Source organism: Cucurbita pepo, chromosome 11, assembly GCF_057944985.1.
Source record: "Cucurbita pepo subsp. pepo isolate OVF chromosome 11, ASM5794498v1, whole genome shotgun sequence".
NCBI lineage: Eukaryota > Viridiplantae > Streptophyta > Magnoliopsida > Cucurbitales > Cucurbitaceae > Cucurbita > Cucurbita pepo.
The window spans coordinates 1,573,983-1,594,722 of record NC_141808.1 but is presented as its reverse complement, the minus strand read 5'-3'; the positions used below and the strand labels follow the sequence as shown (position 1 = coordinate 1,594,722).

Below are 20,740 nucleotides of genomic sequence, written 5' to 3'. Positions count from 1 at the left end.
CATATAAAAAAAACATCAAATTGTGGACACGAGGTTGAGATGAGTAAGACGACAACGTGCATGGATTTGCAACTGTATCGTGGGTCTTAATTTTGTTCATATGCGTGCATAATTGGTTGGCAGACGTGACTAGATATCTATGAATTTAATGACAAAAGCTTTCAATATTGTTTTGAAACAAATTTGGAGCGTTAAAATTAAAGTTTTATATATTTAAGATATAATATTCTTTAATTTCAAAGTTTAATGAATTTTTTTCGATGTTTATCGGTTAGTAGTGTTAAAGGAACACGACTCTCCACAATGGTATGATATTTGTCCACTTTGAGCCTAAGCTCTCATGGCTTTGCTTTGGGCTTCCCCAAAAGGCCTCGTACCAATGGAGTTAGTATTCCTCACTTATAAACCCATGATCATTCCCTAAGTTAAAAGACTCGGAATGGCTCATCATTTCCCCGGTAGCGAATTTAAACCTCTCGACTTCCTTCTTTAATGCATCGTTTAGAGCATCACGCAATTGCGCTTGTTGCTCCATAGCTTGTAATCGAAGCTTAAGCTCTGTATTCTCGTTACTGATACCCCTTGTATCTCGCTGGAACAAAGTCAATTGGGCTGATAGAGTAGTTGCTTCTGTTTGAAGGGTCTGCACCTTGCGCTCCAACTCTTGTATATATCGTGCCTTCCTCTCTTTTGAGCGAGCAGCAGACTGTCGATTTGCTAATATCCTTTTGGCGCGTTTGGGGTCACTACTCCAAAGCTCAGCCAATTTATCAGGAGGCATAGCTTTCTTCGCTTCCATAACCTCCCCAAACATACTCGATGACGACGTCGTAGTCTTCTCCCCCTCACTACCACCGGTGCCTTCACTTCCGCCATTGGCATTTTGATCCACGAAATTCCCTCCTCCATTACCTCCAAGCTTCTTCACATCAATGTAGGTCAAAAACAGATCATCCTCCGATCCGATCTCCTCCAGACTTCTACAATGGTATGATATTGTCCACTTTGAGCCTAAGCTCTCATGGCTTTGCTTTGGGCTTCCCCAAAAGGTCTCATACCTTAGTATTCCTCACTTATAAACCCATGATCATTCCCTAAATTAGTCGATGTGAGACTTCCATCATCCAACAAATAGCACCCTTCAATAATCACATAAATAATAACAATATTTTATATTGTAAGCATTCGATTAATAAAAATAGTTTTGAAGAATAATATCTTTGAATTTTAAAATTAAAGAATTTATATATTTTTTTTTTATAAAATTTGAGGGAGTTAATTATATTTTAAAAAATTCGTGTATATTTTTCTAAAAATGATACTAATAATAGAAATATTAAATAGGATTATAAATTAACTAATTATATATATATATATATATATATGTTTTTCGAGTGTCAGAGCTTGGTTCTTGGGTGCCCCATCCACGTTTGAATGTCTCGTAGAACCCAACGCCAGAAAATAAAGTGCCTGAAAAAGATAAAAATAAATAAATAAAAAAGAAAAAGAGGAAATACTTATGACAGCCAATGGTCCTTGCGGGACCCACTCCGATTGGGTGGTTTTCACGCAGATGATTGAGGTGGACGGTAAGGACGGTGCAAATGACCGCACACTATTCAAACCCACCCCTCTCCCATTTCCTCCATCCCTATTAAACACATGCCACGTCACCTTTTTTAATGAAAATTAAATTTATAAATTTATTAAAATTTTCTTTAAGAATGTCTTAAATAAATGCGAAAACTATAATTAGTTGTTGTTTTTATTTTTTTATTTTTGAAATGCGCGACAAATAAAACAAAAAATAGTTGAAAAGAAACATATTTATATTTATATTTTATTTTTTGGAAAAATAAATTATATCTTTTACGGATTTGTTTATGAGAAATGGATAAATATTTGGAGTTTTCTTCCATTTAATGTATTTATTTTGGTTATAAATTCGAGCAAATTTATTTAATATTATTTCATTGAGCATATATTTAGTAAAAAAATAAAAATAATAATAAACTCTGTATTTATTTTGAATTAAAAATATGATTAAAATTAAAGAATAATATTTTTTTCTAGGGGTAAACAAAGAGGAACAGAAAACACGTTGCGAAATTAATTAGATTATTATTTTTATTTATTTTAATGCGTTTTATTTCGGAGGGCTACCAACAAACCACACACACCACTAAGTCACTAACACATTAAAAGTAATAATAATATTATTGTTAGTATTTAAAAATTGAAAAAAAAAAAAAATAAATAAACTCTCTCTCTCTCTTTCTCTCTGTCTTATAAAAAGGAACCAAAAAGAAGAGGAAAATCATTAGACTCTCTGTTACAGTTGAGGGAGTGCGGGATTTCCAAGGACGAAGAAGAAGAAGAACAAGACGATCCTTTCTGAAACTGAAAATCACTGTTTTGGATTATTCCGCCACCGCCACCGCCACCGTTTTTGGGTTCTTCTTATGTTTTTTTGCTTTGCAATGTAGTGTGCTGTAAGAATTGGTTATAGGGTAATGGCCAAGTGTCACTCCAACAGCCTCGGGTCATTGGTAATCGATGGTATCGCCGGCGCCAATGCAGGTACTCGACACTTCCGGTTCTGTACTGCGTTTTCTGGAGCTGCATTCCGTCGGAGAATCTATGATGCTGTTAGTTGCGGTGGGAGTTCTCGGTACCGCCATCGGTACAATGATGAGATGATGGATGATGAGCAGAGCACGGGGAACAGATCGGCTTCGGAGACTAGGGATTTGAAGGAGGCGGAGCAGCCGAGGAATCCGAAACTGGCTAATGGAAGATCCGAGAAGCTTGTGGATCTTTTGAATTTGGCGGAGTCGATGGAGACGGAGAATGAGGAGGAGACTAGAAGGAAGGAGGAGGAGTTGGAGGAGTTGAAACGCACGGTGGAGGATTTGCAGACGGAGGATTTGGTGAGGCGAAAGTTGGCGGCTAGCAAAGTGAGGCTTATGGCGAAGGAGGATTTGGTAATACGAGGGACGCTTGCTCTTCTTGGAGCCATTCCTCCTCTCGTTGCGATGGTTGATTTGGAAGATGAACAATCTCAGATCGCTGCGCTTTACGCACTGCTAAACCTTGGAATTGGCAACAATGCGTAAGATTCTTTAGGATTCCATTTCTTCACTCTTCATAGTTGCCAGTCGATTTTCATTTTCTCTGTTCTCAGTTTCAAACTCTCCTAGAAAATTCCCCTCGATTTCAACCTATTGCATATTGTTTCCTGCATGCATGTTTTAGTTGATTTACTCGATCCATATATTTCTTAATTTCCCCCTCATTTTCCATTACCATCTCTGCTTTTCTCCTGTTTCTGTCAATGTCTTTTCTGAATTATGATTTCTTGAGGGGACTTCTTCCGCTTTTCGCTTCCGTTCAAAATAGCAAGTCAGAGTAGCAGTCTCTTCGATAATTGATCCAACTCCTTTCTTCTGGTAAAAACCAAAACAGAGACCACGTACTGCGCTGCATATTTCGAGAAATAGCTTCTCGTCTCCCTGCTGCTGCTTTTCATGTACCCTTCTGGGGAAAAAGATAATAAAAACCTAGCAATTTCCTTATTTCTTTCGTCTTCCAGTTATAAATTTCAATGTGTTAAACCTCAATTTTTGTATCAAGTAAGTTCTTAGTACTCCATTGACGTTGCTTTGTCCTAATCATTGCAGGAACAAGGCAGCAATTGTGGAAGTGGGGGTCATCCACAAAATGTTAAAGCTCATTAAATCAGAGAGTGCATCAAACTCATTGGTTACGGAGGCAATAATTGCAAACTTTCTCGGCTTGAGCGCACTGGACTCGAACAAGCCCGTAATTGGATCGTCCGGTGCGATTCCCTTCTTGGTCAAATCCCTACAAAACACCGACCATAAAATTAGCAATCAGGCTCGGCAGGATGCTCTAAGGGCGCTCTTCAATCTCTCAATCGCCGCATCAAATATCTCAATAATATTAGAAACGGATTTCATCCCATTTCTTCTTAACATGTTAGGAGACATGGAAGTGAGTGAAAGGATCCTTTCAATTTTAAGCAACGTGGTATCAACCCGAGAGGGTAGACGAGCAATAAGCGTCGTTCCAGACGCGTTCCCAATATTAGTTGATGTCTTAAACTGGACAGATTCACCTGGGTGTCAAGAAAAGGCGTCTTATGTTTTAATGGTGATGGCACACAAGCTTTATGGTGAAAGACAGACAATGGTAGAAGCAGGATTAGTATCTGCTTCTCTTGAATTAACGCTCTTGGGTAGTGCATTGGCTCAGAAAAGAGCATCCAGGATTTTGGAGTGCTTGAGATATGATAAAGGGAAGCAAGTTTCTGAAAGTTTTGGTGGGAATCTGGGTGTTGCAGCAGTGTCTGCTCCCATTATTGGGACTTCATCTTCTTCAAATTGCAATTCAGATTCTAAAAGGTACCCAGAAGAATCTGAAGAGGCCATGAGCGTGGAGAAAAAGGCGGTGAAGCAACTAGTCCAACAGAGTCTACAGTACAACATGAGGAAAATTGTGAAGAGGGCCAATCTGCCTCAAGATTTTGCTCCTTCAGAGCATTTTAAGTCGCTTACCGCGAGTTCAACTTCGAAAAGCCTACCATTTTAGCATACTAGACTACCATGTTAGATCTGTACCTAGTGTTATCATCAGGAAGAAGTTAGCCTCCTCTTTTAAGTTATTAAATAGCAGTCAGTTTCGTTAGAGAAGTGGTTTAGCCTTTTAGTTCTTTGGTTAGTGTAAAAATTAAATAAAGGACCTACCTCTGCTTCCAAATTCAATCCTCAGACAACAACCAGATCCAGAACCAAATGCCTCGATAGCTTCCTCGGCCATGGAATTGTCTGAAAATTGAAAATTCCAGTGGCTGTTTTCACTGAGCGTAACAAAGCTTGGGGCACTGCTCAGTGGGCCATGTTCGACTCACCATCACAATCCACCCTACCTCGGTGGCCCCTTTAAAATGTAATGTAATGTAATGCATATCTCATATTTTTCCTTTGCTGGCCAGGCCTCTTGGAACGAGTGTCGGTCGCTTTCACGTGCTTTTTTACACTCAATAAGTTGGGTTGTGAGATTCAAATCTCGAGCATGTCTTTACCAGTTGAATTATGTTCAAATTAACATATTTTCTCATCCATTTTTTTAACCATGCACAGATCTGGAGCAGGGAACTTGCTGAGCTGTTGTTGGCAGAGGCAAAATAATGTGGAAGGGATGTCTTGAGCACGAGGTATTGTTTTGTAAATATAGAATTGGGTGAACTCATTATTCTATTAGTGCTGCAGTTCTGTCTTATTCTTTACTTTTGTGATGGCCCCATATTGTATATTTTTCTCCTGTTGGCCTGTAGCAACTTTAGATCATATTTTTCTCTACTGTGAACAGTTTGTGAACCCTTGACCTGTAATTCCATGTGGTTTGACAAATTCATCTCACAGCTGTGATATGAAATGGTTAGCTATTTTCTATGTTCAAATTCTGCTGGGTTGATCTGCTAGTGGGGTCTCCTTTTATTAATGTCATTGAAGAATTCCACTCCCATCGTACATCACAAGATTAGCTGTGTAACGATGACAAAATCTATGTGAGACAAAAGGACTTTTCTCACTAGTGGAAGTAAAGATTAATAATTTGAACTTTTGAATCGAAACCTCTAGTGGATGGACTTATTATATGATTCCAAAAGGAAATCATACAAACTAAATGTGATTTACTAGCACAATTATTCATTCTAGTTCACTTTCTTGCTAGAGCTAGGTAACTGAACCCGTAGATCGAGTTCTTGAGACGAGTTTCAGCTCATCATTTTTCTTCACTAGAGACGACTCTGATCCAAAAAAACATGTGGTTTCTAAACCCATTGAGATGACCCAATAATTTCGCTATTTCGATTTTCCTAGTCCTTTGAAATACAGTATGAGTGGAGATCTTCCTTCCCCCTTCTTAATTACCTTTGCCGTGTCTTATTATTACTATTTGATGAAGTAGATACAACTTTTTACCATTACCCTTAGTTACATGAACTAGGTCCTTGCTCGGGATCAAGAGGATCGAGTAAATGTTATTGTTAAAATATATTGGGAGTTAAGTTAGGGAGTTGCATATTTAATTGAGGTAGAGGAAAAGAAAGGGCAGAGGACCACCGGAAATTATAGAGTATAGGTGAGGATAGAAATAGGTAAGTGCTGCCCATTAAAGAAAAAAAAGCAAAAAGGGGTACTCATTACTAATCTTTTAGTTATTTTCCCATCAACTATTATTGCAATTTTATATCTCACATATCATCCTAATTCTTTTTTTAAAAAGTGATTAAAAAAACTCTTGTTCTTTTTGTTTTCTTTTAGTTTTTATTTTTTATTTTTGGAGTATAGCAAGTGTAAATTTACTTTTTCTTTTAAATTCAAAATTTAATGTTGTGGTTGACTCGGTTTAAAAAAAAATGGTTTTTTTTATTTTTATTTTTTTTTTATTTTTTAAATGTAATTGGTATGGTGGGGTTTTAATAATATGTGAATATTAGAATAATTTTGGTACCCATAGTGGTGGTGACATGATTTGTGAACTAAAATGTCCATGTGCTCACGACTTGGCTGCCATTTGCCATTTCAATTCTCAGCCAATGTTTTAACATTTTTAGGCAACTTTTTCTTTTTCCTAAGATGCTTTTTGCGTCACCTTTTCCTTTCCTTTTCTTTCTTTTTAACTAAAAACTTGTCCCACACTTTCTCAGCTAATGTTCAATTGCTATAAACCCTAAAATAAAATCGATATCAACTAATCATAATGGGAGGATTCAATACTTTGTCTTTGTTAAGGGTTGGTGATTTTTTTGTTTCTTCCAAGAGGGTAAATATTTGAATTTCTGACATTATAGATCTTTTAGTTTTTACTTTATAGTAATAACTTATGGTAAAATTTCGATGGTCGGGTGTTTAAGGTCATTGCCATGTCGTTTGAGGTATTCACTCAAAGTAGTGTAAAAAGTGTTGGATGATGAAAGTCTTACATCGGCTAATTTAGGGAATGTTTATAGGTTTATAATCAAAGAATGCTCTCTTCCCTACTAGCATGAGGTTTTTTGAAAAAGTTCAAAGCAAAATCACGAGAGCTTATGCTCACAATGAACAATAAAATGAACAATATCATACTATTGTAGAGAATTGTGTTCATCTAACGAAAGGAGGGAGGAAATAAAGTTGCATGCATGACGGGCAAAGGGCAAATTGTAGGCAAATTGTAGGGGTGTGGGTGAGGCTCCAAGATTAATGGAGGGCATGCAGACAAGGGAAGATGGAATGTGGGTGTACAGTGAGTGGTAGAGCACAGCTGACATTGTCGGAGATGGGGATGTGTATGATTGAAGAAGAAATTAAACAAAGCCACCCTTTTGAGCCACACCTGCAAATGCACTGCTTTTCCTCTTACATTTCTCATCATCTTTGGCATCTTCTCTCAACTATGATCAACCTTTTACTCTGATTTTGATGCCTTACCCACCAATATTTCACCTTTTTCCTATCTCCCCGTCCTTCCCCTTTTCGATATCGTCCTTAGCTTATTCAGCTTATTCGATGTCTTTATCTATTAAGCTATATTCGAATTGAAAAATTCAATACATGTCTAAAAATTCAAACAATGCAACATGAATAATCGTGTTGGATCCAAAAAACCCTTAGCTCGATGGAATTTTTCATTTTAGAAATTTCTCGTTTTAAGTTTTCAATAATTTATTAATTACGATTTTGATAATCTATTAACCATAAATGTAAAAAATGATTGACTGAATTTTAATTCAAATATAATATTATATATAGTTTTTATGGATGTTACATATTTTATTCATTCCGTTGTACAAACACTCGTTAAAAATTATAAAAAAAAATAAAGTTCGGAAATTTTTAAAATAAGAAAGAAAGCAAGAAACTTGAACGAAGCCCGCTGGCCCAGATTATCCTTCACTTTGGGCTTCTAATGGGCTTTTTTTTATTATTATTTTATTCCTGTCAAATTGATGATACATTTTTTATCCTCTTAATTGTATGGAAAGTCAACTTTTTATTAAATAATTATACAAATAATTAATCTAGCCTAATAGAATGATAGGGGTTGTTTGTAATCATTTATTAAAAAAAAAAGAAAAATTCATAAAAATAACATATTAGTTCAAAATATATTTATTTAGTTATTTTAAACATTTAATTAAGATTTAAAAGTTAATTTTATTATATACTTTGAAAAATCAGAGCTGTTGTGGATAATAAACACTAAAAAAATCATAATTAAATAAAAACAAAATAATTACCAAATTTAAAATAAATTCAAATTTCAATAATTCATGTTATTTGGGTTTTATTTAGTTAACTTTTTTAACACCTTTATAAGTTACCGCTAGCAGCTATTGTCTATGTTACATATAGTCATCAACCTTACAGTTTTAAATCGCATATGTTAGAGAGAGGTTTCCAAACCAAATGTTTGTTGAGGAGAATAACAAAACATTTATTTTAAGGGTATAGAAATCTTCCCAGAAAGTAGGCTGGTTTATGGATTAAAACAGACAATATCTACTAGCGGCAACTTCAAGTAATTACATCATATCTCGTATTTATTATACTAAAAAAATATTATATATTTTTTTAGAGTGCAACATTCTCTATTTAATAAAAACTACAAAATATTTGAACACTTTATTTAATCATTCCCACATTAAATATATACCGATAAAAAAAAAAAAATGGATTTGAAACTGGATTAACCCAAATTCAGAGATCCCTCAAGTCCAAACTATTTAATCTGGAAAAAGAAAAAGAGAAAATAATAAATAAAAAGGAGAGAGAGGCCGCGGAGCGTCGATAGTGGAAAAGAGCTAAGCTTGTTTTTAATACAAAGAGTTGAAGAGAGAGTCTTATTTTTCCCAGCAAAGCATTTCGAAACACTCATTTTTCCCTCTCTCTATATATCTCTCAGAAGAACAACAACAAAAAAGAAAAAAAAAAAAAAAGAAAAAAAAAAAGAAACCCTAGCTCCTCCCGCTCTCAAGTTTCCCTCCCATTTCTATCCGATTTCTCCACATTCCCATCCGATTCGGTGGGTTCCTCTGCTTCCATGGACTTCAATTGAACTCAACTCCTCCGCACTTCGAAGGATCTGGAAGCTTAAGCTGCAAACCGACCAACAATGGCGTCTTCTGACAAGGATGTCGAAGAACAGCTTTTGGAAGCTGGCAATAAGATTGTTGACCCTCCTACTTCAGTTGAAGAACTTCTACCTCTTCTCGACGTAAGCCTTTCCGTTTTTTTCTTCTCTATACTTTCTGAGCGGGGTTTTTTCTTTTTTAATTTCGGAATTTCCCTCAGGATTGTGTATTGTTGAATTACTTTTTCAACATGGTTGAATGTTGTCTTTGAATTTTCTTTTTCTGTACCGTTTACGCTCACATTTGATGCTCGATTGGTTTCCTCTATACAATTTACCGTGTTCTGTCTTGTTTGCCACGTGTTGCAAGTTCCCGACTTTTGACCACATTCTACAGTAATGTCTACATATTATAGACGCGACTTTGAATGAAATTGCAGAATGAATTAGTTGTGCAGCTGGTCTTCTAATTTTATCGGTGGAGTGTGTTCTTTTGTGGGCATCAATGGGAAATAAGTTACGGAAATTGTATTTGAAATCTGCTTGTGTTGCTTATGTGGTGCATAGTTATGGAAGAGAGCTTATGAGTTGTTCAAAGTATATATAGGAAGGTATTTCCAGTGATGGTTTGTGCATAGTACTGCATTGTTTTCTAATCTTGTAGCTGTTATTTAACTATTTCGCACCAGAGACGATTAAGTTTGAAACAACACCTTTCACAAGATTTTTCTTACTCGAAACCTCTTCATTCGCTAAAAGAAAGAGGTTGAATTGATTCTTAGATATAATTCTTCTAGTTTCTTTTATGCATCTGAAGGCTTTGGTTTCGAGTAGAACCACTTAAATTAGGAGATAATTTGATCCTCTTCTATTCAAGTTTATCTAATACTGCTGGTAGGCTGACATATTATAACTCCACATCGATCTAGCAGGTGGCATTAGTTAGAGTATCACTTTTGTTGGCTTGAAAGTAATGCGAATGTTTGAGAACTGTTCAGGAGGGAGTGGTTAAGATTGTATGTCTTCTTTAAGACTTCCAGGAATATGGATAATGGGTCATAATGTAATGAGGATTCATGCTTTTAAGACCAGTTATGTAGTTCAGTATTTCCACCTTATTTCTTTTTCTTTCCTGCTAATGTAATTGCCCTCTCTCTTCTCTTTCCTTGCTTCGGGTGAATTGAGATATAATGAAATATTAGGTGCTTAACTAGGTCCTTGGTATTTATAAGTTTTATCTAAATGGATCTTAATTTTCGTGGTTATGATAGGTAGCTTTTTACATGTTTTTTTTAACTTCACAATAATCTGCCTGATTGCAGAAAATAGAGAGTTTGCTGGCGAGGGTTGAACAATCCCCCTCAAAATCAATGCAGAGTGCGCTCACTCCATCACTGAAAGCCCTGATTTCTGATCAACTTCTAAGACATTCGGATATTGATGTCAAAGTTGCAGTTGCTGCATGCATTAGTGAAATAACTAGGATCACTGCACCTGATGCCCCTTACAATGATGAGCAAATGAAGGTAATTAGAAATTTGGTTTATGAGTGGATACGATGTCAATTCTCCACATATCAAATTTATCTCTAAAGAGTTGTATGTATGCTGCTGTTCAGGAGGTATTTCATCTTATAGTATCATCCTTTGAAAATCTCTCTGACAAGTCTAGTCGATCATATGCAAAGAGGGCATCCATTCTTGAAACCGTTGCAAAGGTCAGATCATGTGTGGTCATGCTGGATTTGGAATGTGATGGATTGATCATTGAGATGTTCCAACATTTCCTTAAGACAGTAAGGTATCATACTCGATTTTATTTTGAAATCTAGTTCCTTTTAAATTTTTACTTGTAAGCGCACAGTTGTGACAAATATTAATCTTCCCACAATTCAAGTTCTATTGTATGCGAAATACCACAACACTTCTGTACTTCATCAGAAATTGACTTATACTAGAGAAGATGAAAAAAGGAACGAAGTATGGACTATTATAATGGTTGCTTTGGATGATATATAGCTGTGGTATTTGAGTGCATATGAAGGATTGACAAGAAAAACTCAATTGAAAATATAATATGGTGAATTAGTTGACCATATTGTAACAAGTCTGGCTTTTAACTATTGTCTGTGTTAATTACTGTCATGGGCTGGTGGTTGGGTTGATTGGTAGGCAACCTTTATGAATAAAGAAATGTCCCTTATACTTTTTTCAAAGCTTCTTATATGGAATAGAGTTTTCTTTTGTTGTCCCTGAGTGTGAGTATAGATGCTGAACTGGACTGAGTTTGGTAATTGAGTGAGGTAAGAATTGCTTCAAGGATGGTAAGAAGTAAGAATCTGGCTTATATCAGTTATCCTCAATGAAGAATCATTTTGTTGTAGTTGTTCTATCTCAGCTTTGTCCTCTCCTTCGTTGGGATTTAGTTGTGCTTGTCAGAATGTGAAATGGGGGATGTGATCAATTTTCTATCGATGCTTAGGCAGCTTGTTATAACCTTGGGAGAAGAATGTTCATATTTGAGACCTTTGTCCTTTAGAAGGGTTCTGGCGTAAATTCTTTTTTCTTTGCCATGCAAACCCTTCTCCCTTGAGTGAATAGGTCTTTGACTCATTGTGGTAGGTGAAAATTTGAATAAGGTAAAGTTTTTTGTCTAACGGGCTCTCTGTGGTAGACTTAATACCTTTAATAGGGTTTCAAGAAGGGTTCCCAACTTGATGGGGCCTTTGTGTTGCATTCTTTTGTTGTGTGATTATGCTTTTTTTAGCTTGGAGCCTATTTTTTGATGGGTTTACTTGAGTTTGTCGGCCGTTGCACTTGGTCGTGAGCGTGTTGACCTGCTAGGTTTTCATTAAAGAAAGATGAAAAAGGGCCGAAGCATGTTACAGTTTAATCTTTCCCCCACCATTATGAGATTATTTTGCTAACCACAACTTGAGAACAAGGTGTGTTTGAGGGGCGAATAATGATAGAAATGTTTTAAGAGTATTATAAGGGTATATTAGTATTTAGTTAGGGAGGTTGTTATAGTATTAGCTATAAATAGAGGGAGTTGGAAAAAGGTAGGCTTTATCTTGGTGAGTGAATTAGGGCTTGAGAGAGATCTCAAGAGGAGAGAGTCCAAGTACCTTGAAACACTTGGTTTATCTTGTAGTTCTTATCGTTTATATTTCAATACTATTCTAGTTCTGTTTTGGTTACTACCAATATAATTCCAGAGAAATTTCTTCAAAGGAAACTAATTATAAAAGGAAAATATAATTAAAAGATAAAAGACTTATATTTGAGTCTAGACACAAATCTACAGTTTTAGTCCTTTATTGAATGGAATGGAGTTGCTTTGCTTGTTCTTTAGTCTAAATCCTTTGCGCATTAAAATACTTTCATGCAATTGTAGAATGGGTTGTTTGAATATTGTTTTGCAATATGTTGCCTATAATTGTTATTTTATTTAGACAAGAAACACTATGATATTAATCAAAACAAAAAGAGGACAGCCTAGGGGCCAAGTTTATAATTTGTAATGATGTCTTGGCATATAGCTTGATATGCCAATTCTTTTAATAAGTTGCTGGTAATTTGAAGTTAAGATGACTGCTGTAACAAGGAACTATTCCCTGGTGTTTGAAGAGTAAAATTTTATGTGATTTCATATTAATAATGGCAAATAAAAGTTTTACAAAAGAAAATTTCTTATATTCAAACAATGTTTCGGCTATTAATTTCTGACTAAGTAGACCACCAAAGAATCTCTTCGTACTTTGTTCTCTGATTTGATCTCATTTGTATGATACTATACCACTTAGGTTTTGTTTGTAAAATTGTAGGCCATCGATCTTCTCAATTTTGGTCTAACATTTTCCTTCTAATAGATTGCTTCCATTGTTTCCCAGTAGTTTAGTTGAACATCTTTTATTTTTCATTTTCCCTTTTTGTTCTTGTTCTTATTTGTGAGGACTTAGCAGGTTTTATTTTGCCGAGTTGGAAGTCCTAAGTTTAGAAACTTTGGTTTCCCCTATGTTGTTAAGTTCATTTATAGTATTTTTCATCCAGAGATTATCACCCAGAGAATGTATTTTCATCAATGGAGACAATTATGAGCCTTGTCTTAGAAGAAAGTGAAGACATAGCTGTAGATCTCCTCTCACCGATCTTAGAAAGTGTGAAGAAGGACAATGAGGTGATATGCTTTGAATTGTTATTTTTTTTCCCTTTATCTCTCTTTTTTAGTTATTAATATTGTCCCCTTTGATTGTCTGTTGAATCCTATAATGCCATTTTCAGGAAATTCTACCTATTGCTCGGAAGTTAGGAGAGAGAGTTCTTGATAACTGTTCTACCAAGCTCAAACCTTATTTGGTTCAAGCTGTAAAAAGCTTAGGAATTTCTTTTGATGATTATAGTGATATTATTGCTTCCATATGCAAAGATCTTTCTGGCTCTCTTGAGCCAAGCAATCTTAACGATGCTGGTGAAAATGTGGTAAGTTCTTAAATAATTGTTAGTTGAGTATTCTTAACAATTTATCTTAAGATTGGGGTACCGTTCAAGTCTTACTAATAATCATACCGTTCACCCACCTCCTACTGTTGAGTACTGTACAAATGAGATTTTATATCTTCTAGACTTGGTATCATAAAAAAACAAAGCTCTTTTGGTCTTTTCTCTCCGTTTGTTGCTGGGAGACAAGTCATTAGAATCTTTTATAATATTTGCAACTGTGTTTATTTCATGCAAAATTTCCATGAATATAATCTTTAATTCTCATTTTTAAATTTATAGGATACATGATTGTGAAATTGAATTTGCCATGAGTTTCTGTGTTACAGAGGTTGGGTTATTTATTTATTTATTATTTTATTTTAAAATTTTGAGATTCTGGTTATAATACTATTTTACACCCACGAGTCAGCATATTAGACAAATATAGCCTTGACAAAAGTGATTTTTGTATGATGCTGACATCTTCGCTGGAATTTGAATTTTAAATGGATTTTGCATTTTTATCTGTTGAAACTTTGTGCAGGTTGCTGAGAGCCAGTGCGTTAGAACGTCTGGGGATGAGGTAATGCAACCGTGCAATGCTTCTTAATGTGTTTTCTTTCCTGATTTAATTTTATGAAGTATTTCTTCTCTGGTTAGAACAGGCAGTTCTTTATAGTCTTCTTATGCAAGTGAGATAACATATGCAAAATATAACATATTAGGTTGGTATGTAGAAAGTAGTTAATTTTATTTATGGAGTAAAATGATACGATATCTATCAGGTTGAAGAAAACCAGACAGAAGTGGCCACACCTGAGAGAGTTGACTCGGCCGTTGAGAAACATCATGACTCAGTTAAGAGCAATGGAGCTGCACAGGGGGGTGAAGATGTCTCTGTCTCTAGTTTGGTGCACAAGAAGGAAGAACATGGTGGTCAGGAGTGCAAAGAGGTGAAATCACCCAAAAATCCTGAACCTGCTAATTTGGGATCTGAGAAGGCTAGCAATGTGAAGGAAGGATCTGAAAAACTCCCTAGGAAAAGAGGCAGAAAACCTAAACAATCCGCAAAATCTACAGCAGTTCCTCATGTTGATGCTCCGAAGGAATCTGAGAATCAACCAGAACATGAAAGCCGTAGTGACCATCCTAGTTCTCCTCGGGGGGACCGGACTGCTGAAAACTTGCCTTCAGAAAATGTGGTTGATGCCAAGCCTTCTTCACCCAAGGCTATGGAGATTGAATCAGCAAACATTGCTTCATCTTCACTTAGTGGAAGCGTTCCCAGTGAGTGTAACAATAAGTCTGTACAGGCAAAAAAGAAGGGAAACCCAGCTAAAGTGGTGGTGGCATCATCTGCAGAAGTTTCAAAAAAAGCATCTGATGGAATGAATAAGTCAGGAGCAAAGATCGTTTCACATGGTGAAGAGAAGGCTCCAGCTGGAGTTTCTGATGATACTAAGACTGCAGCTGAAGATGCAGCAGAAAGGGAAAGTGATACTGCTAGTGATTCTGAAGTTAAGACATTGAAACAGTCCGCTAGGAAGGGAGGTGGAGCCAGTAAGAGTAGTGGTGAATCTTTAAAACAATCGGAGGCTAAGAGAAAGAAGGGATTGGGGAAATCTATTTCTGGAAAAACCATTAAAAATTTGTCAGATGACGATGATAAAAAGGTGATTGAAGCAGTGTTAAATCTATGTTTGGCTTAATGATAAAATCTTATCCCCGTTGATGCATTAGTAATTGCTTGGTTGAATTATGGTTATTCTTCTAGGAAGCAACACCTGTGCTGAAACCAACCTCAAAAACCACCAAAGATGAGAAGATCTTGGACAAGACTACAACACCAGCTTCCAAGAGGAAACGAACTCCGAGCAAAGAAAAAGTATGTCATACTGTATAATGTTAATTAGTTCCATGTCATTATGGAGGAGGAACTTCTTACCTACTAAGAGAATAAATTTAGTAATGTTGCAATCATTGTATTGTGGTGAGTACGTGAATGTTAAAAAAAAAAAAAACTCTCTTAAGTTAATTGGTTGGGAGGCTCTTGTGCTCTTAAAATGATTATTATATTAAGTTGTTCTTCATGACTCTGCTTTTATTGCCATCAATGCGGCGTAGTTAGTGTGTTCTAATTCAACTGGCGTTTGTTTACATATATACAAGAATTACTGAATTCTTTGTATTTTCCTGATTAGGTGTCAGATCATAATTCGTTTTTTTACTGTGTTTGTTTGAGTGCATTTTTGAAGCACTTTGTGAAGATAAAAAATGCTTGTTTGCTTTTATAGACATCAGCTGATTTATCCAAAGTTCTTTATCTTGAGTTTGGGAAACGTAAACAATACATAACCAAATAACCAAAAGCCTATAAACGTGATGAAATAATGGATATTTGAACTTCTACATTTGCTATCCTGTAATACTATTTCTGGTTTTTAATACTGCTGCCTCTTTGTTGTATATGATCTTAAAGCAACATTGGTGATTGGCCCATTGCACTCTTCTTTGTTGTGTTGGAAACTTAAATCTCAGTTTCACTTACTGTTATTTTCAGGAGTCTGAAACCAAGGATTTTGATGGATCTTTGGTTGGTTCAAAGATAAAAGTGTGGTGGCCAAAGGATCGCATGTAAGTACCAATGGTGTCTCCTCTAATTTTTTTAGGTGTCTTTGATGTATGGTATCATGATATGATGAACTTGAATTGTAGTGGACACATGGTATGCAGAAGTATAATTTATATTATTTTTGCGCGCGACCACATGGGCACCTCATTTAATTAGTGTCTTGTTCAAAGTCAGGACTAGGATTTGAAAAGTGATTTTGAAAAAGCTCAAGATCATGTGGATTGAGAGTTTTTGGACAAGCTCCATGGAAAGAAAGGTTTCTGGTGGAAGTGGAGATCTTGGATTTAAATTTGGGTTTGTACGGTGAAATATTCCATAACAACGAAAAACCGAGAAATAAGGTGGAGTTTTTCAAGGGGTTAAAAAGGGGATTTCTTTCCCCTTTCTCTTCATATTAGTGATGGATATTCTTAGTAGATTACTTGCCACTGGTGTGGAAAGAGAGGGGCTATCAAGTGTTTTCAGGTGGGGGGAGAGAATCTTCACTTGTTATATCTGCAGTTTGCAGTTGATACTATTTTCTTTTGTTTTGGGGGGACTCATTTGTAAATATCAATCACATTCATTGTGTTTGAGCTTATTTGGGGTCTTAGGTCCTTGGCATCAATTGTGCATCTTATAAGTTGAACTCTTCTCTAGCTGCTCATGCAGTGGGTCTCTTCTGTTCTGCCTTGGGCTTCCTTTAGGCTGCAACCCTAGGTGGGTTTCCATCTTGGCTTTGTGAAAGGAGGGAAGTTGACTCTTATTCAATCCGTTCTAAGTAGATTCCTATTCATACCAGTGTTCAGGATTCTTATCTTTGTGTGAATGATCCTGTTTGGAGCTGGATTCAACCCTAGTTGCAGACTTGTTGATTTTGGAAGATTTCTGTGTTAAGAAATCAAGGTAAAATTCTGTCTCATCCATTGAAATGATACCCATATGATTGATCTTGTGCCACAAAGAATCTGGGGTCAAGGGAAACGTGATAATCATTTGGTTGGGAGGCCAGTTTTCTTTTAAATGAAATGACTGATCCCAAACCCTCCCTGCATCAATATCTAGAAATTATTTCCTAGGTCACTAGACAAAACCCACTACCATCCTCCATGATCTCCCTCAAGAATTTTCACACAGGCCTTTTGAGTTTGTTAACTACAGAAAAAAGAAGTTTTAACGTTCCCCTTACTCTATGTTCTACATTATGAGTTCTTTTTAGTCATGTTAGTTATTTCTCAATTCTTCAGTCGGTTCAAAGGTGAATGCTTTCTGCTTATTAATGACCACATTTTTCACATTAGTCCTTCCGGAGCATTATTATGATTAGTGAACGGTAGCCCTTGAACTCTGCTGAGTTTTCATTTTTTTTGTTCTGTTAATATCGCCATATTTCCATGGTTGAACAATTATGCTGACCCTTTAATATCTTGTTATTTGTTGCATGACATCTCCTATCTCTTACAGGTTTTATGCAGGTGTAGTCGAATCTTTTGATCCTGGAAAAAGGAAGCACAAGGTAAGATATCATTTATGGAATCTTAGGTTGGTTTGTTCGTTTGTTCCTTCCTTGTTACTATGGCATGCATGCATGCATTTTAGTACATATACGTGTGTTGTATGTTATATACAGCTGTGCATATGCATATGCACATATGAATGTTTATGCATAGGTTTTTGGTATTTTTTACACGGGTCAATCTATGCAGGTTTTATACACGGATGGAGATGAAGAAATACTAAATCTTAAAAAGGAGAGATGGGAATATATTGACGACGACTCTGGATCTGAACGGGTAGGTGGCTGTGTGAATGTGTGTTTTGCTTGTCATCTAAGATTCTCTAACCTAAGGTTCAATTGTCTGACAACAGGAGGAAACAGCAGATCTAGTGAGATCAGAATCTGCAGCAGAGACGTATGTACTGCTGACTATATTAGTTTTCAATATTAATTCCCAAATATGGTATATTTGTGGTCTTCCTTTGTGGAAATAGTCGATCGTATAAAGTTAACATCATGTACAAATTGCCACCTTTATTCGTCACTCAGGTAGATATGATGTGTGATGTGCAGTTAATAACTTAGACTATGTTAATAATCTTTGATGGTTCATATTTTACTTAACTAGGGATATATGGAGTTTCTTCAATCGGGTAGATATGATGTGTGATGTGCAGTTAATGTGCTCGATGATATGCTGATGTTGCATATCTATTCTGTTCTGATATCTTCTAGCCTTGTATTGTGGAAATATCTTTATAGTCAATTCAACACGAGTATGAAGCTTGTTTAAATTACCAAGAAATTTGGAACTTGGACTCTATTAGACTTTTGAAAACTTGTGATGCCTGTACTCATGCAATTAGTGATTTATGAATATATATGATCATGATATTGTAGGAATTCTCTCCTGGACATGTATGGATAGGGCTGTTGGCATTTGATCTTGTTTATATCAATTCTTTTATCTCTTGTTACAGACCTCAAAAGAAAAAGGCGAAACTAAATGCCAACGAGGCTGCTAAGCGAGGAAAGATGGACGTCTCACCGAAAAAGTTAGTGCTATTCCACAACTGTTCACTTTCTCAATAATGTTTCTTGATGTTTAATCGTTAAACTCAATTCTAGGGGTGGAGCGACTTCCTCCGGCAAATCCAAAGGTGTAGCTACAAAAACTAATCAGAGTAGTGGCAGCAAAGTTGAAGGCAAGTCGAAAGAGAATACCCCTAAGGTTGGAAGACCTGCAAATGTAAGCAAATTCAAGGATCAAACCACTCCTAAAACTGTCAGCAAAGCTGGTAGCACAGGACCGAAAATTGTTGGCAAGTCGAAGAACGACGATGCTGAATCACACAAGACTAGCAAATTGAAGGATAATGAGACAACTACACCTACTGTTGTTGCAAAGTCCAAGCAAGACGTGTTGAAGACAGGGAAGTCCAAACAAGAGACTCCAAAAACTCCTGCAATTTCAAAGGGAAAGTCTACTACCAAAACAGGCGATAAATCTAACAGTGCCAATCTCTCCCCCAAGGTTAAGTTCACATCTTCAAAATCAAAAGAAAGTGGAGATTTGAAGAATTCTGCTGCTCTTGGGAAAACAATGGAGAATTCAAAGGGAAAGTCACTAAATTCATCCAATGATCAGGGCAGTGAATCTAAGCCGGGAAAGAAAAGAAGAATAGAGTCAAAAGGTTGAATCACCATGTCTATTCCAAAAAGGTTGGAGTTTGTCTATTCTCGCCACGGTCTGCATTACATATTTGCAAATTCTACAATGAGTTCTTAGCAAACTTGCTCTGGATCTGATCTGATCTCATCTCATCTCATCTCGTCTCGTCTCATTGGCATGTTTTCGAGAGATTGTCATATATTCTTAGTGTTAGGTAGGTTAGCAACAATTATAGGAGTATGCTAGAGTTCTCTTTGTAGTTGTTTGCCGCAATTCATGTCATCCTGTGGGAGGTAATAGTAGAGGATGTTAAGTTAGCTATATGTATTACTCTCTTGGCTTTTCTCAAACAAAGATTGGCTTACTAGAGAAACAAAGCCACAGATTCAGAACACAAAGGTCTTTCCTTTCTAGGCCCTTCTGTCTTCTTATCTCCTGTTTTACCACCGTCTTAACTCCCTAGAGGTGATTTTCAGAGTAATTGTTAATCTAACATCTGGTATTTGATTAATGCCTTTGGAAGCTTAACCTTGTGGAGCATTGTATAGCTTTATTCGTGAGTTCGTCGTTAAATTTACATATAGACATGCGCACGAATCTGTCGATCCTGAAATGGGTCATGAAAGGTTAAAGCTTTCTTATACTTCACTGAATTTGAAGGGGGGATAAGTGTTGGAAGAAAGAAATGATTGGAAATGAAGATAGAATTATTAAATTTGCAATTTTGGGAAAGTTTGGTACTTGACTGAATTTGAAGGGTTGAATATGTTGTATTTTTTTACCAGATCTGGCATCATCAATGCATGTTGGACAACACACAGAGTCCCCCACTGCCGTCGTCTTCTTGTGCTGTAATTTGCAGCTCTGTCTTCTGACCTCACCCTACTGCCCTTGTTTTTGTTTTTACCACTCACATTCAAACTTAGATCGTCAAAAGTGCTGTCCCCTACTGATTCTTTCCACCCCCCTAAACACCTATTCACCTCTTCAACTCTTGTCCTCTCTCCACCCAAGGCTCTTTTTCTCCACCGGATTTCTTTTCAATCTTCAACGTCACTCTCATTTAGATATGTACTTTCTCTATTTCTGGGTCCGATTCAGTCGCGAGCAATCTACGTTTGTGATCTTCGAAAGAACTACTTTGTTAGGATTAGAACATTACCACGATTCGACCAAACGTGCTGCAACCTAGAGATCACTAGGCAGAAAGTAGCATTTCTGTTTCCAATGGTTTGAGCTTGAAACCGATACTTCGACGGCTAAGCCTCACTTATGCACTGAGATCTCCAAAGATTCTTAGCTCATTCAATTCCGTTGCAACCTAGTGATCACCAGGC

General features: G+C 36.3%; 3 protein-coding genes across 4 annotated transcripts; 2 read left to right on the top strand and 1 right to left on the bottom strand.

The window, feature by feature from the left end:
* Positions 1–385: 385 nt before the first annotated feature.
* LOC147790075 (transcription factor RF2b-like) lies at positions 386–1,649 on the bottom strand. The gene is made up of 2 exons (XM_087128310.1): positions 1,630–1,649; positions 386–980 (listed from the first exon to the last, which is right to left on the bottom strand). Exons 1-2 carry the CDS (start codon positions 1,647–1,649, stop codon positions 386–388), a joined length of 615 nt encoding a protein of 204 aa, XP_086984436.1.
* Positions 1,650–2,316: 667 nt separating this feature from the next.
* On the top strand, positions 2,317–5,482 carry LOC111805028 (U-box domain-containing protein 45). The gene is made up of 3 exons (XM_023689888.2): positions 2,317–3,112; positions 3,681–4,968; positions 5,163–5,482. Exons 1-2 carry the CDS (start codon positions 2,514–2,516, stop codon positions 4,609–4,611), a joined length of 1,530 nt encoding a protein of 509 aa, XP_023545656.2. The 5' UTR covers positions 2,317–2,513; the 3' UTR covers positions 4,612–4,968; positions 5,163–5,482.
* A 3,417-nt stretch (positions 5,483–8,899) lies between these two features.
* LOC111805179 (sister chromatid cohesion protein PDS5 homolog C-like) lies at positions 8,900–19,931 on the top strand. Of its 2 annotated transcripts, none has more exons than XM_023690111.2 (14): positions 8,900–9,285; positions 10,464–10,667; positions 10,760–10,941; positions 13,194–13,320; positions 13,425–13,622; positions 14,167–14,205; positions 14,423–15,295; positions 15,397–15,507; positions 16,183–16,256; positions 17,698–17,749; positions 17,940–18,026; positions 18,103–18,146; positions 18,712–18,786; positions 18,860–19,931. In XM_023690111.2, the coding sequence occupies exons 1-14, from the start codon at positions 9,184–9,186 to the stop codon at positions 19,428–19,430; spliced, it is 2,739 nt and encodes a 912-aa protein (XP_023545879.2). In that variant the 5' UTR covers positions 8,900–9,183; the 3' UTR covers positions 19,431–19,931. The 2 variants fall into 2 exon arrangements, with proteins under 2 accessions (XP_023545879.2, XP_023545878.2); XM_023690110.2 differs by having other exon boundaries at positions 8,901–9,285; positions 14,408–15,295.
* Positions 19,932–20,740: the final 809 nt, after the last annotated feature.